The sequence below is a fragment of the Perognathus longimembris genome, chromosome 6, assembly GCF_023159225.1.
Source record: "Perognathus longimembris pacificus isolate PPM17 chromosome 6, ASM2315922v1, whole genome shotgun sequence".
Classification (NCBI taxonomy): domain Eukaryota; kingdom Metazoa; phylum Chordata; class Mammalia; order Rodentia; family Heteromyidae; genus Perognathus; species Perognathus longimembris.
Genome location: NC_063166.1, coordinates 75,392,572 through 75,407,195, shown reverse-complemented (window position 1 = coordinate 75,407,195; position 14,624 = coordinate 75,392,572). Strand labels below are relative to the sequence as shown.

General features: G+C 43.4%; 1 protein-coding gene across 1 annotated transcript in view; it reads right to left on the bottom strand.

The window, feature by feature from the left end:
• The window catches only part of Ift52 (intraflagellar transport 52), a 29,093-nt gene extending 17,399 nt beyond the window's left edge, over window positions 1-11,694 (bottom strand). The window contains exons 1-7 of the mRNA XM_048349449.1: window positions 11,560-11,694; window positions 9,187-9,311; window positions 8,292-8,379; window positions 4,278-4,407; window positions 3,676-3,751; window positions 2,149-2,220; window positions 147-273 (exon numbers count right to left, since the gene is read on the bottom strand). Coding sequence (XP_048205406.1) covers window positions 147-273; window positions 2,149-2,220; window positions 3,676-3,751; window positions 4,278-4,407; window positions 8,292-8,379; window positions 9,187-9,311; window positions 11,560-11,580 — 639 coding nt within the window. The 5' untranslated portion in view covers window positions 11,581-11,694. The remainder of the gene's footprint in view (window positions 1-146; window positions 274-2,148; window positions 2,221-3,675; window positions 3,752-4,277; window positions 4,408-8,291; window positions 8,380-9,186; window positions 9,312-11,559) is intronic.
• Window positions 11,695-14,624: the final 2,930 nt, after the last annotated feature.

Sequence of the window (14,624 nt, the reverse complement as noted above, 5' to 3'; positions counted from 1 at the left end):
ACCATCAAAAAACAACCTTCTTTACAGAAGTTAGCATGAAGACTAGTGAGAAAATATAAGAAGCTTTTTCGGTATGAAAAGGTAAGGTAGTTTCATTGTTGAGAGTAACAGACATACCCGTATCTAAAAAAGGGGTAAGTAAGTACCTTTGAATGGTAGAAAGCCAGAATGGGTCTGTTTAGTGGGAAGCAGACGGAGCCTGTGGACAGAACAGCCACTGCTGGTTTCATGACACTCAACGTGGCACCAAAAGGGTAGACAAAGGTGAGAGCCCTGTCAGAAATTAAAGTAACATGCCTGAATGATCAAAAAATATTTTTAAATATGAAAACACTCTGTCTGATTTACCCCAAACACAAAGTTTCTTCTAAGCTTGGGTGTAACTCAAAACTTGGGATAACTCAAGCTGTAAATGGAGTGCTGCAAAGGTAGCTATTTGGATGGAGCACTTGAGAGAATACTTCAGAGAACAGAGTGAAACACAGAGCTTAGGACCTGAGCATAAAGTTAGAAACTTAGGGCTGAAGGGAATTATGGACAAAGCACCTTTTTAAAGGGGAGTCCTCCAGACTGTAAGAAACTTTTAGTTTAAAATTAGTTATTGTTTGGGATCCCTTCAGTGAAGTCCCTCTATGCCCACAGCCCAGGACCATTCCAATAAGGGGAAGCTGCAGCGGTAAGATCCAGGCAGCCGGGGAAATGAGCAGCTGATGACAGAGGAAGCAAAGGTAAGTAAAATAGTCTCAGGGATGTCAATGTACTTCCCTCCTGGCCCCACTTTTCCCCAAAGGCACTTGAGAGACAGGCTAATGTGGTTTCTTCTATGAATTTTCTTGTTTCCACTTTCTATGTTGCCTCCATCTTTTGACTTCTGCTTTTTATTTTGGTGTTCGGAATCAACCCTAGGGCCTTATTGATGCAGTAAGATTGAATTGGAAGCTGTCTTAGCCTTTTCTCAAAATTAAAAGGGGGTAGGAGTGGGCTAGGATGTTAGTGGCAGACTGCTTGCTTAGCATGTACAAGGCAGGGCCCTAAAAGGCCAGCTTAGGCTATATAATGACCATGTCAGAAATAAAGGTTCCAGCTGCTCATGCCTGTAGTCCTAGCTACTGAAGAGGACTGAGATCTAAGGATTGTGGTTCGAAGCCAACCAGGGCAGGAAAGTCTGTAAGACTCATATCTCCATCAAATAAGCAAGAAATGGAGCTGTGGCTCAAGTGGTAGAGTGCTAGCCTTGAGTTCAAGCCCCAGAACTGGAGCACACATAAAAAAATTTTTAAATGAAATAAAATAAAGGTTCCTCCTCTGGAGTAAACTACCTGACCTAGGTTTGAAGCCAAGTTGTGACACGTTACTCATGTGAACTTAGGCAGCTGCCTCTTAGTAGCTCATCTTTAACCACGTAGGATTATTGTAAAGATTAAAATGAAGCAGTAACTGCCTATTGTACAGTAAACGCTCAATGCATGTTAGGTAGTACAATAAAGGCAGTATTTTTTTTATTTCTTTGCTTCTTAAGGCTTTTTGGATAAAGTCTCATGTTTCTGTTTTTCTTGACTGGGTCCAGCCTCAGACCACTATCCTCCTATCTGCTGGATATCCTCCTATCCTGCACTGCTGGATGACAGGTTCATACCACCATGCCCATCTTATTTGTTGAGATAGAGGTCTCACAAACTTTTAGGCCAGGCTGGCCTTGAACCACAATCCTCCCCATCTCCGTCTGCCTCCTAAATAGCTAGGATTACAGGTATATGCCAACACATCTACCTATAAGCAAAATATTACAAATTATCTATGTGTTAAATTACAGGGAACTAGCTGAATTATGGTACCTATCCAGTTTACCCCAGTCATTAAGAGGGAAAGGGTAATTATGTCATTACTCACTTACATCATTAGATATTAGAAAAACAACTAGAAATCTAAATCCATAGTGTTAAGTCTGATTGTTCTTGGAGCACACAGGAGGGCAGAGGATGAAATTAGAATTACAGTGTAGTATTTCTACCTTTTTCCATTTGAATTGTTCACATTAAAAAAAAGTTTTGAGAATTATTTTCATAATCAGAAAACTTCTCACTTTAAAAGTATAATCTTTCTAATACGAACTCAATCCTCCTCGAGCAGCCTCAGAAACATACTCACTGTGCATTGTTCTCACTGCTCTCCTCATCAATGATTCCAGGCACGGCCTTTCCTGCAGCTCGGCTAATTTCCCTGGAAGAACAAAGTGAAAGTCTAGCAAACAAAATCAAGGGAATGTCATATCACATTCACCAACAGTAAGTATGAACTGGATTTAAGAATTCTGCAAACTTTGAGATATAATTTTTAGGAAGTAAACAAAAAATGCATCCTTTGAGAAGCTTGTAGAATTTAACATGAAAATATTACTCAGTTACTTGCCCTTCGAGTCAGTATCCTAAACTCACATTCTAGACTGTATCTTCAGGGTCAACAGAGTATCTGGCATTATGGCAAGTTCAAGTGTGGAATAAATATGTCTGACCATGGGAAAAAGCACATGGGCATCAGGTGCTATACCCTCATGCATTCATTTCCCATTGCCCCAAAGCCCCTCATCTATATATTTTAGGCTCTAAATCAGTGGGAAAGTTGACTTCATCTCAGGCTCCAGGACAAGGACAGTCGGGATGGACATGTGATGAACCCAAAGAGTAAATCTCAAAACATTTGATGGAAATGCTGGAACCAAATCATGCTCTCAAGATGGTATGGGCCCATGTGCAAGAGTGGAAAGCCATGAGAATTGGAAAAAAAATGGAACTGGAGCCCTTGATGACAGAACTGTACAGTCAACCCACACCCAAAGCCTTGTCCTATTTCTGGGCCCTTCGATTACATGAACCAATAAAGTGTCTTTAATTTAATCCCATTTGGGCAGGGTTTTCTGTTACTTGCAAAAGTAAGTATCTTGATAAAAGGTTTTAAAACATGGGAGGAATATAATTTGATGAACAAGTAGTAGTGATCTAATAGGTTGTGACAAAATCAAATAAAGCAAATAGATATGAAAAGGGACAGGGGACAAGGAAGCAGTGGCTGACACCCATAATCACAGCTACTTGGGGCACTGAGAATAGGAGGAATACAGTTCCAGGCCAGTCCATGCAGATAAAGCTTGCAGATGGTGGGCATGTGTCATCTCAAGCTATGTGAGAGACTCAGATGAGGGATGGAGATTGCAGGCCAGCCCTGGTATTGAGGTCCAGAGACTCCATCTTCACAGAGGGAAGTGGATGAAGAGGTTGTGCTTCTGATATCCAAGCAAGGATGAGAAGCGCTATCTATGTATGGCACAGGCACATATGGCAAGTGAGACACTATCCTGAAATAACCAGTGAAAATAGGACTGGAGGCATGGCTTAGCAATGGTGTCAGCCTACAGAGCATGAGGCCCTAAGATTGAACCCTAGCACTGCCAGAGAAAGAAAAAGAAAACAAGACAACCCTGGAAAGAATGCGTGAGAAGAGATGAAAGCCTCTCTTGTAAAGACATTTCTATGATTGGGAATGATGGCAGAGGTGACATTGATCAAGATGCACTGCACTCACAGTCTGACTTGTTGAAATTAGACCCCTTTGAACAACTACCCAAGATAATGATAATACTTCCTTTCTAAAGACATCTTTGTTTTTCTACCTGCTTACCTGTTCAACACGCCATTGGAAACCAGAGCCTCCTTAGGATGGAAGTACTTGAAATAAACATTTCTAATCACAGCATCTTACAGGGGGGAAAAAAGAGGAAAGTTCATTTTAGAGTAGAAGCAAGCAGAATAGCATAGACCTATACAATTTCAACCTAATAGGTCCCATGGGGCTCTGTTGGGATCCCTCCTCCCAAGTTATCTATGAAAGAAGCCTTGGTCCACGATTCCAACTACTGGTGAGCCCAGAATGCTAGAGTACATGACCTCATCCCAGGGCTTTTCCTTGTACTTATGGACCCAGAAGATTATAATATGCACAACAAATTGGAAATCACTGCCTCTAATTAAAAATAAGTTACCTGCTGGGCATTGGTGGCTCATGTCTATAATCCTAACTATACAGGAAGGTGAGATATGAGGATCATGATTCAAAGCCAGTCTGGACAGAAAAGCCTCTGTGAGACTCTTATCTCAAAAACCAGAAATGGTGCTGTGGCTCAAGTGGTAAAGTACTATCCTTGAGCACAAAGAAGCTCAAGGATAGTGCCTAGACACTGAGTTCAAGGCCCACAATTGACAATAAATAAATATAATAGTTACCATTATTCACCATGATTCCATACTCTTCGAGTAGAAAGTTAATATTGGTATCAAATCTGGATTCTCCACCCTCTCCTAGCATCACGAGGATATCTCCACCATTGTCAAGGTACTTCTTTAGAACTTCAAACTACACAAAGAAAAAAAAAATCAACCTATAAACATGCGCAGACTTGGCTGGGGATATAGCCTAGCGGCAAGAGTGCCTGCCTCAGATACACGAGGCCCTAGGTTCGATTCCCCAGCACCACATATACAGAAAACGGCCAGAAGCGGCGCTGTGGCTCAAGTGGCAGAGTGCTAGCCTTGAGCAGGAAGAAGCCAGGGACAGTGCTCAGGCCCTGAGTCCAAGGCCCAGGACTGGCAAAAAAAAAAAAAACATGCGCAGACTTTTGTCCAATATAAATGTACCAAGACTAAGACCATAACTGGCTAAAAAGTAAGCACTTCAAACCTATAAGGCTTTAAAATGTAAATACAGTATAATATAAAAGTCACTGTGTATGCAGAATCTCCAAACTTGTCTTTGAACATAAAACTACAAAATGCTCAATTTAATTGCCATTTCCAAAGCTAACTGTGTGGTCAGCAAACAAGAAGTGGCCAAGTATAAGCTAATGAAGGCTCACAGATCTCTGTTCAGCAGCATTCCTGGTCTGACCTACTAGGTACCGTACCTTGACAAGGAAATGCCTCACATGGTGTTGCTGAGTCCCGCCTTGGAAAGAGGAAACGATACCTCCTCTGGTTGAGAACCACTGATGTAGACCATGCCTTCCCCTCACTGCCCACCAGGGGTACCCAGAAGCCCCCTGTACCACCCCAGGAAGGGAGGAATTCTGCTCAAGGTCATCAATTGACCAAACCACAGTGACAAATACAACTTGCCTCCTTGTCTCCTAGAAGGCTCTCCTGCAGTCACAAAGCCCAGAGGGAGAAATAACTAGAGCTTAATCGTGCTAACTCCGCCTGAGAAAGCCTTGGGAACTGGAGTCCAGAACAAGAGCTAACTTTCTTCACTAAGCATTCTATCAGCAAAGAATATGAAGTGCACACCAATGAGTGTATCTGTATATATTAGAATGTAAAACACACTCCTAAATAGGAACTCTCGAGGATAAGAGCAGCACGGGTAAGAGATACCATTTCCTTCTGTAGCTCAGTGGTCCCCTGCATGCAGAGACATTTGGGAACCACTGGTCCAGTCCAGCCTTGCCCCAGCTCAGCCCTTTTGTTCTTGCACACTCTCTGGATGTCTTCCCCTCGCCTTACACACAATATGGACAACAAGAGAATCAAAGATTTTAAAATAATTCTGTTCAAAAAAAGTCAATCCAAAGGCATTTCCTCTGGGCCTTATAATCTAATGCTTTTTCTGTGCTTCTGTGGAAAAATGCCACTTAGAATATTGTTATCACTAATTTTCTCAATTTTCCCTATACTATCAGTTCCTTGTGAGCAGGATCGTGTTATTTGATTCTGTTCCCTAATGTCGGTCATAGGATTTGACACTGGAGTCATTATCCCTTATAAAAGATCTTTACTGGGGCTGGGAATATGGCCTAAGGGCAAGAGTGCTTGCCTCCTACACATGAAGCTCTTGGTTCGATTCCCCAGCACCACATATATGGAAAACGGCCAGAAGGGGCGCTGTGGCTCAGGTGGCAGAGTGCTAGCCTTGAGCAGGAAGAAGCCCCCCCCCCAAAAAAAAAGATCTTTACTAAATCATTTTGGAAAATAGTGGGAGAGAGGGAAGAAAGCATAATTGCATGGACTCTGAACTCTACACAGGAATGAACCTAGATTCCATCTGGTTTTCTTTTTGACTTCCTATCAAACTGTTTTTCCAATAGCACTAAATATGTGTTGTACTCTGACTGGTCATAGCAAGCAAGCAAGGTCTATCTTTGATCACAGGTGTTCTTGGTGAGTCCTACTGGGACGTGGTACTTAGGACTGTGTACTTCTAGGATTTGTTCACGGTGCCAAAATGAAGGGAAGATAGGAATGGTATTTCTTGTGTTGTGCTAGCTGTCTGGCATTCTGAGAAAAAGAGACATTTGATGGACTTAGCACGTCAGTAACACAGTTTTCTACTGTTAAGTTTTACAGTGTATAAGCAAAGTGGGACACTTTATGTTATTGACATTGTATGATCCAGGCTGTGGCTCTGAATCGAGGCATTTAAGACATTTATCAGGTCGTTATTTTTAACAGTTGCAATATTCATATCACATGTAAAGAGTGGGAGAAGGGATGCTAAATGTCCTACAACTGTTCAGGACAGTCCCACATAGAGAAGAAATGTCTTACAACTTTGAATGTCTGCTTAGAAAGTCACAGGGTTAAAAAAAGAAAAGCCCAACAACTGAGCCCAGAGTCTAACTCTACTTTATATATAAATGCAAAGTATGTTCTGTATTGTTTAATTTCTGGATACATAAGGAGAGGTGGGTAAATGTTCAACCCACAGACCATATAAGACCTTTGCCATATTGCCCTTGGCCATCTGCCTATATTAATGATTTAGTATGACCTATGATGATGTTATAAATATCTAAATAGCCATCAGCAGGAAAAGGGTTCCCCACTCCTGTAGGAGAGGGTGGTGTGTTCCTGGCAAGGATTGCTGAGATGGAAGATGGGCTAATTTTACTTTATTTGCTGGTCATGGGGCTTGAACCCAGGGCCTGGGCTCTATCCTTGAGCCTTTCTGTGCTCAAGTCTTGAGCCACAGTGCCATTTCCGGCTTTTTCTGAGTAGTTTGTTGAAGCTAAGAGTCTCACAGGGCTAGGAATATGGCCCAGTGGTAGAGAGCATGCCTAGCATCATGAAGCCCTGGGTTTGATTCCTCAGCACCACATATACAGAAGTGGTGCTGCCCAAGACAGCTCTGAACTGCAATCCTCAGATCTCAGCCTCCTGAGTAGCTAGGATTACAGGCTCAAGTCACTGGCACTCGGCTAAATTTTTAAGTGTACCATTCAACAAGGGTAAACATACCAATACTAGTGTAACTAATCTCCAGGATTCCTTTCATCTTTCAAAACAGAAACGACTTCCATTTCCCTCTCTCTCAAGACTGGAAATGACCATTCCATTCTGTTTCTTTGAATTCAACTACTCTATGAAGTAGAATCAGACAGTATTTGTCATTTAATGACAAATAATAGCATAATGTGACTTAGCATAACATGCTCAAGTTCATTCATGTTCTGGTCTGTGTCAGAATTTCTTCTTCTTTTTTTTTTGAGGTGGGGGGTGGAGGGTGCTGGGCCTTCAACCCAGGGCCTTGAGCATGTTAAGCATGTACTCCACTATTGAGATACCTTGGCCCTCTTCCTTTCTAAAGCTGAATAATATTCCACAGTAAGGTAAATACTCCTTTGTGCTCTACACTCAACTGTAAACAGAGACATGTGCTGTATCCACCTTTCAGCCACTGTGAAAGTACTGCTCTGAACATGGCGTACAAACCGCTTGAAATCCTGCTTCCCACTATTTTGGATATAGACTCAGAATGACAGTGTGAATCATGGAATGATTCTATTTAATTTTGTTGAGAAACTGTCATACTATTTTGCATTAGAGGTTTCACCTTTTATATTCCCTGACAGTAAAGAGGATTCCAATATTTTCCTATCCTCATTGTTTCATATTTAGTCTATGAAACATAAGAAATCTAATTTTAAAGCAAAGATATGGCAAAGAAGTATGTCTAAAGCTTAACTATACATCGCTCGGTGTTTGGCAGTTTATGTAGATCACAACTCCACAATGGAGAGAAAGATGAAGTTCCTGCCATAAGCAACACAGTGAGGGGTAAAGGAGATTTCAGACCCATTTTCCTAAGCATCTCTCCATGCTTCTTTTCTGGAAATAGGACCTTTTATGCAGCTCAAGCTGGCCTTGAATTCTTGATCCTCCTGATTCAGTCTCCTGAATACTAGAATTTCAGTCAGGCATGTGCCAATACACTGAACTACTACATTTCTTCTTTAATGGGTATCTTACCTCAGCTGCTGTAAATTTTTCTCTTGGCCCAGCTGTAATCCAGAGTTTCACCCCAATTAGTTTTTCAGATGTGATTTCATCTTTTAAGCTGAAAAAATGATTTATGAGCACGTTAGATCTGTAATTTAAACCAATGTGTGCATTATGTTAACTTCTTGGTTCCATACGGAACCAAGGTCAGACAAGAGATAGGAGATTTAGAAGTGCCCCAGATAGCCTAAATTTCATAGTAGAGAATACCTACTCGAGCCTGGCTCAGAGTCATCTGTTCAGATAATTCTAATCAATACATCAATGTGTTCAAATTAGCCCATATTAAAAAACAAAGACATCATCCAACTAGTGATCAGCACTTGGGTTTGCATATGTGATTGTATGGTCTCATCATTAAGAAAACACACATGGGGCCAGGAGTTTAGCTTAGTGGTAGAGTGCTTGCCTAGCATGCACAAAGCCCTGGGTTCAATTCCTCGGTACCACATATACAGAAAAAGCCGGAAGTGGTGCTGTGGCTCAAAGAGGTAGAGTGCTAGCCTTGAGCAAAAAGAGCTCAAGGACAGTGCCCAGGCCCTGAGTCCAAGCCCCATGATTGGGGGCGGGGGGGGGGGGGGACTAGGCTCTAAGTTTAAGCCCGAGAACTGGCAATAAAATAAAATAAAATAAAATAGATTCCACAGCCCACTAATAGAAGAGCTAGATCTGAGCCAGGGCCCTAATCTCAGGGAGAAGCATGTATCACAAATACACAGGAAAGCACACTTATTAACAAACACATGGGTATATGTTTAAATTGAATTTCTCCCACCTAAAGAATCTAAGAGAAATACTTTTCAGTTCTACCTGTAGTCTGTCATAATCAGTTATAAGGGAAAACAATACACACGGTCAGGTTCACCTCTGAATCTTCCAGTTGCTCCGAAGTCTTTTCTGCAAGGATTTGTAGCCACTGTTGGTGGTGAACACCTCCTTTTTGTAGGCATTGAAAAGGATGGTGCTGCGGACCTCCTTCTCCATGGTTACCTGTGGAAGAAAGGAAGATCAGAAAAAGAATTCCAAATGAAAGGCAGTGGAGGAACAAGTAGATGCCTTCTACTTCTAATGTATAAAGTAATAGTAGACAAAATTTCCAATCTACTTGTGAAATGCTTACAATTCTCAAAGGTTGAAAGTGAAAAACAGGAGCTGGGAATGTGGCTTAGTGGTAAAGGGCTTGCCTAGCATGCATGGAGCCCTGGGTTTGATTCCTCAGCAACACATACACAGAAAAAAGCCAGCAGTGGTGCTGTGGCTCAAGTGGTACAGTGCTAGCCTGGAGCAAAAACAAGCTCAGAGACAGTGCCCATGCCCTGAGTTCAAGCCCCAGGACTGGTCAAAAAAAAAGTGAAAAAAAATAATGATTGATGTCTTTTTTCCAATTCTTTGTTTTGTTCTGTTCTTCCAGTCCTGGGGCTTGAACTAAGGGCCTGGGCACTGTCCCTGGCTTCTTTTTGCTCAAGGCTAGCACTCTACCACTTGAGCCACAGCACCACTTCTGGCTTTTTCTATGAATGTGGTACTGAGGAATCAAACCCAGGGCTTCATGTATACGAGGCAAGCACTTTACCACTAGGCCATATCCCCAGCCCCTCTTTTTTTCCAATTCTTGCTAGTAAAATTCTTACTAGTAAAATACTAAAAGCTTCATTTTATTTATTTTATTTTTTTTTCAAAAGCAAAAGCAAAAGGAGTCTTTATTGCAAGCTCGAGCTTGGTCCTCAGCTCACTGTGCAACTGGATGCTAAGAGGCGAGCAGCCTAGGGCTTTCAGCTGTTAAAAGCTTCATTTTAAACATGAAGTTTTTATGTACTTTGTATATTTGTTAGAATAAGTTCTTATCTGTTGAATAGTTGAGTCGATGATGTACAAACTATTCTCCACAAAACTGTAATAAGTTAATTTCCACTAACACTAATGTATGTTTCCATACAATCCTATTTCTAGTCTTTGTTATCTTTACCAATAAAATACAGTAGTCCTATTTATCTTTGTTGTTGCTTCCTAAACTATCAGTTTGCTATTCCACACCCCCCCACGCCACTATCTTGGTATCCTGATGCTGTGTACAAGTAACCCTTATCACAACAGCCTATTACTATATCACAATTCCTTACTTTATCCCATCATGTAAGCATTATATTTTTAAGTACTGAGTTTGAACTCAGGGCCTCACACTTGTGCTTTATCACTTGAGCTCTACTCCCTGAGCCATGCTCCAGACCTTCTGCTTTAGTTATTTTTCAGATGGGGTCTAGTATCTTTGCGTAGGCCACTCTCAAACTGTGATCCTTCTACCTACCTCCTGTCTCCACATCCCACATAGCTGGGAATACAGATCTGTACCACCATGCTTCTTTACGGAGACTGGGGGTCTCACTAGCTTTCTGGACTCCAATTGCATTCCTGTCAGTCTCTGTCTCAAGCAGCTGGGATTACAGGTATAAACCACTATCCCTGTAATTCAGTGGAAATTTTTAAAACATTTTGTCCAGTTGGAAGAAAATCCTCCATGATTTCACTATTTGACACAGCTATCTTTTTCCAATTACATGCATGCTTGCTTTTATGTTGTACCATTGTGTGCATACAATATGTATTATGCTTTTTCAGGTCTTCTGACTTTAAGAATACAACTCAGAATAGTAGTTGCAAGACCTTGTAAGGTTATACACTACTAAACTCAACCCTCACAGTACCAGGGTTCTGCTACTGATCCTTTTTGGTGAAGGAGAGATCCCTAGGAAAAGGAAATAAAGTCTTTCTTGGTTTTGCATGGCTATTGGAGGAAGAGGGTGATGAAGGCCACACTTCCAGGTAACAGCTTTTGTAATTCAGTCCTAGGGGACAGAGGAGATCTGGGGTCCCATCCTATCAGAATTACTTCAAAATGAGTTCCCTTAAGGATAGGAAGAGGCTGCAAACACGGAACTAGCATACAAAGAAACCCACTTTGGGGTACACTGCCCAGCTTTTTTCTCCTTGCCAGTTTAATCAGTATTTTGCCGGATGAGGGATGGAAAGGCAGCAGGAAGGGCAGACTAGAGTCTAAGGCCCTTTTCTGCTCAGCGGGACGTCCACAACCGGGCGCGGCCAGGGTTCCGGCCTAGCTAACAGACTCGGATTCTCCAGAATCCTGGCCTGGAGGTGTCCATGGCAGACTGCCTAGGCCGTCGTGAACCCCCAGGCCGCCCCAACGCCGAGACTGGCTCATTACCATCGGAGGCCGTCCTACCTGAGCCCCGGTGACCACCATCTTCACCTGACACTGCCCAGCATCCCGCCGCCAGGTATCCAAGGCCGCTTAGCAACGGCGGAGGCGCTACGGCGCGCCGGGGAGGCGGGGCCCCGATCCAGGAGCGACCTCCGGGGCGGCGGCGTGATGACGTCAGAGAGGCGGGTGCCTGCGGGCCGCGGGCCTGAGGAGCTGGCGGGGCAGGGGGCGGGGTTACTGCGGGACTGTACCATTAGTGTGGTTGGGAGGGAAAACACGTAGGCAACGAGGATTCACTCCTTGAAGTCCATGCATTATGTTGTTTAGTAAGCGTTATTACTAAAATAGTACAAAAATGATAAGAACGTAAGAGTTCCAGTTTCGAGCTACCATGAAGGAGGAAAACACTGAGGGCTTCCTCAGTAACCCCCCCTCCGCCGCCTCTATCCCGGGGGCCCACCTCCGCCGCCCCCAGTGCGCAGGCGCAGAAGGGCCGGGATTGGGGCGGGGCGCAAGTGTTTGGCGCTCTGGCTGGTAACGTGGCTAGTAACCGTACATCCTTTGCTGGAAGCTGGTGGTGGACCGGTCGCTGGAGCGGGGATACTTCCCCGAAGGGCTGGACACGTGTAACGAGGCGAATGGTAACGCAGAAGGTTCTTTCTCAACCCTGCATCTTTAAGCTTCCACTGCCAGCCTTGAGCTCCGGAATCATCCTCCTGACAGTGACCGGCGCCCCCCGGGGGAGCGGGGAGGGGGCTGGTGGGGATCTGCTTTGCTCTCCTAACTCAGTGTGGCCCCACGGCTCACCGACCACCCTCCCCCTGGGCCCCTCCTGAAGATCTCCCCGGAATCTTATTCCTGCCCTTGGGTTACTCTCAGCAGAACTTCACCCCGACCTTATCCCGAAGTGCAGCGTCTGCCCTCGCTGCGAGGACGTTATGTACTCTACTACGAATACAAACACATTCCAGAAACTCATTACCAGACTACTTAAAAACCCTACCCCACCACCACCACCCCTGCCCTCCCCCCTGGTTTCTCGGTGTTACCTGGAGTCCCTTTGCAGTTAATGACTAAAGCCTGTTCGGATCTGTTGAGGTCGCTTGTCTTTTTTTTTTTTCTTTCTTTCATCTGCTAGATCTTTCCCTAACAGGGACTGAGACTTCATTCAGATCGTGCCAAAATGTACAAATATAAACTGTCTTTGGGAGTTTTGAGGGGTCCGAGCTAAGTCAGAATGCCCCCCCACCTCCCCAGTGAACTGAGATCTGAGAGAGGATTACATTATTACGGTCATCATAATCGTTGACGACGGCTGGAAGCCTAAGGCCCTCAACCACATACAGGTTCCCTGCCATCGCCAGGAGAACCTAGCCAGTAGACCACCTTTCTTCTCAGGGAGCACTCTGTGCCTGCCCCAGAAGGCTGTGCATCTGCACCAGCCTGGGCCCAGTCAGACAAGTTGCAGACATCAACTGTTTTAGTGAACATTTGTTTCTATGTAGCATGTACAAAGTACGAGTTTAGGATGTTAAAACACACAGACACACAACTTGCCATTTTACAACTGCACATTGAGATTGGAGAAGAGGATGATTTGAAAATTGCCACCACAACAGAGCAGCATCCCCAGCTCAGAAAATCTCTGAGGACACTGCATTGTTTAAATCTGGACAAAAACAGCCTACAAATGGAAGTGATGTATAGTTGGGACTCTGGAACTTTTTGCCTATTTCTTGCACAGTGTTTGCTGTAAAAGGGAAAAAGCACCCACCCAGAACAACTCACCCACTGCTCTCCAACCAGAGGTTGTAGAGTTTTACATTAACTCCCACCAATTCAATTCCTGGCTGTGGCTTGTGCTAGCTTGGTGACCTTGAGCAAGCTGCTGAATATCTCTGTGAGTCAATGTTGCCTATCTGTAAAATGGAGTTAATGATTTCTGAATACTGGCTTATAATGAGGACAGTAGACAATGCAAAGAACACTTAGAATGTGCTCAATAAACATAGGTGTACCATAATCAATTCAGTGGCACAGCTTTTTTTAATTTTTATTTCCTATTCTAGTGGGGGGGAAAAAGTGAGCTTTACCATTTTTGATGCAACCACTATGTTTCATAGCCCCTAGCTTGCTGTGTACTTTAGATAGTATTTTCATGTTTTTGACAACTTTTGGATTTTGCTTTGGATAGTTGGGGTATTTGGTCCTGTCTCTTCATGTTCCATATCTGGCAGTCACCAAGCACTATTATTAACATGAACACCAGACTCTCAATGGTCTCAGCACAGGTCAAAGCTTAGCAGCAGTTCTTCCTGATCTAGCTTGGGGGCCTGTTGCTGTCCCTTAGCTTTTTCTCTCAGGGATGGCACTCTACCGCTTGGGCCACAGTTCCACTTCTGTCTTTTTGGTGGCTAATTGGAGATATGAGTCTCATGGACTTTCCTGTCCTGGCTGGCTTCAAACAGAGTTCCTAGATCTGAACCTCCTAAGTAGCTAGGATTACAGGCATGAGCCACCTAAGTCCAGCTAGAAAACTCTTTAATGGAGTCCTTTTGTTCCTCCATCCCATTTATTTTTTTTACTTGCCCAGAACACAAAAGTAGTGACGAGTGCTGGTAACTATCTGCAATAATGTACAAATCCTAATATTAGAAGCTGTTATTGTTTGGATCTGAAATGTCCCTAGAAGGTTCATGAGTTAAAGACTAAGTTGCCAGATGGTGGAGCTTTCCAGACGTGATTGGATCATGAGGACTCTAACTTTATCAATTTGATAGTCTTATTAGGAAATGATGGAAATGAGGACAGGGCCTTGTTGGAGGAAGCAGGTCACTGTGAACATACCTTTAAAGGCTACACTTTATCCCAAATCTCTTCCATTCTCTCTGCTTCCTGCTATCCTGAGATAAGCAGTGGTCTAGGCCATGGTGTTTCAGACTTGCTTCAGGTTAACGTCCACATGACCATGGACTGCAACCTCTGAAACTATGAACTAAAATCTTGTCTTCCCTTTAGTTGTTTTTCTCAGGTATTATATCACAAGGGAAAAAAATAAAAACAGAAAGCATAGAAGTCATTTGTTA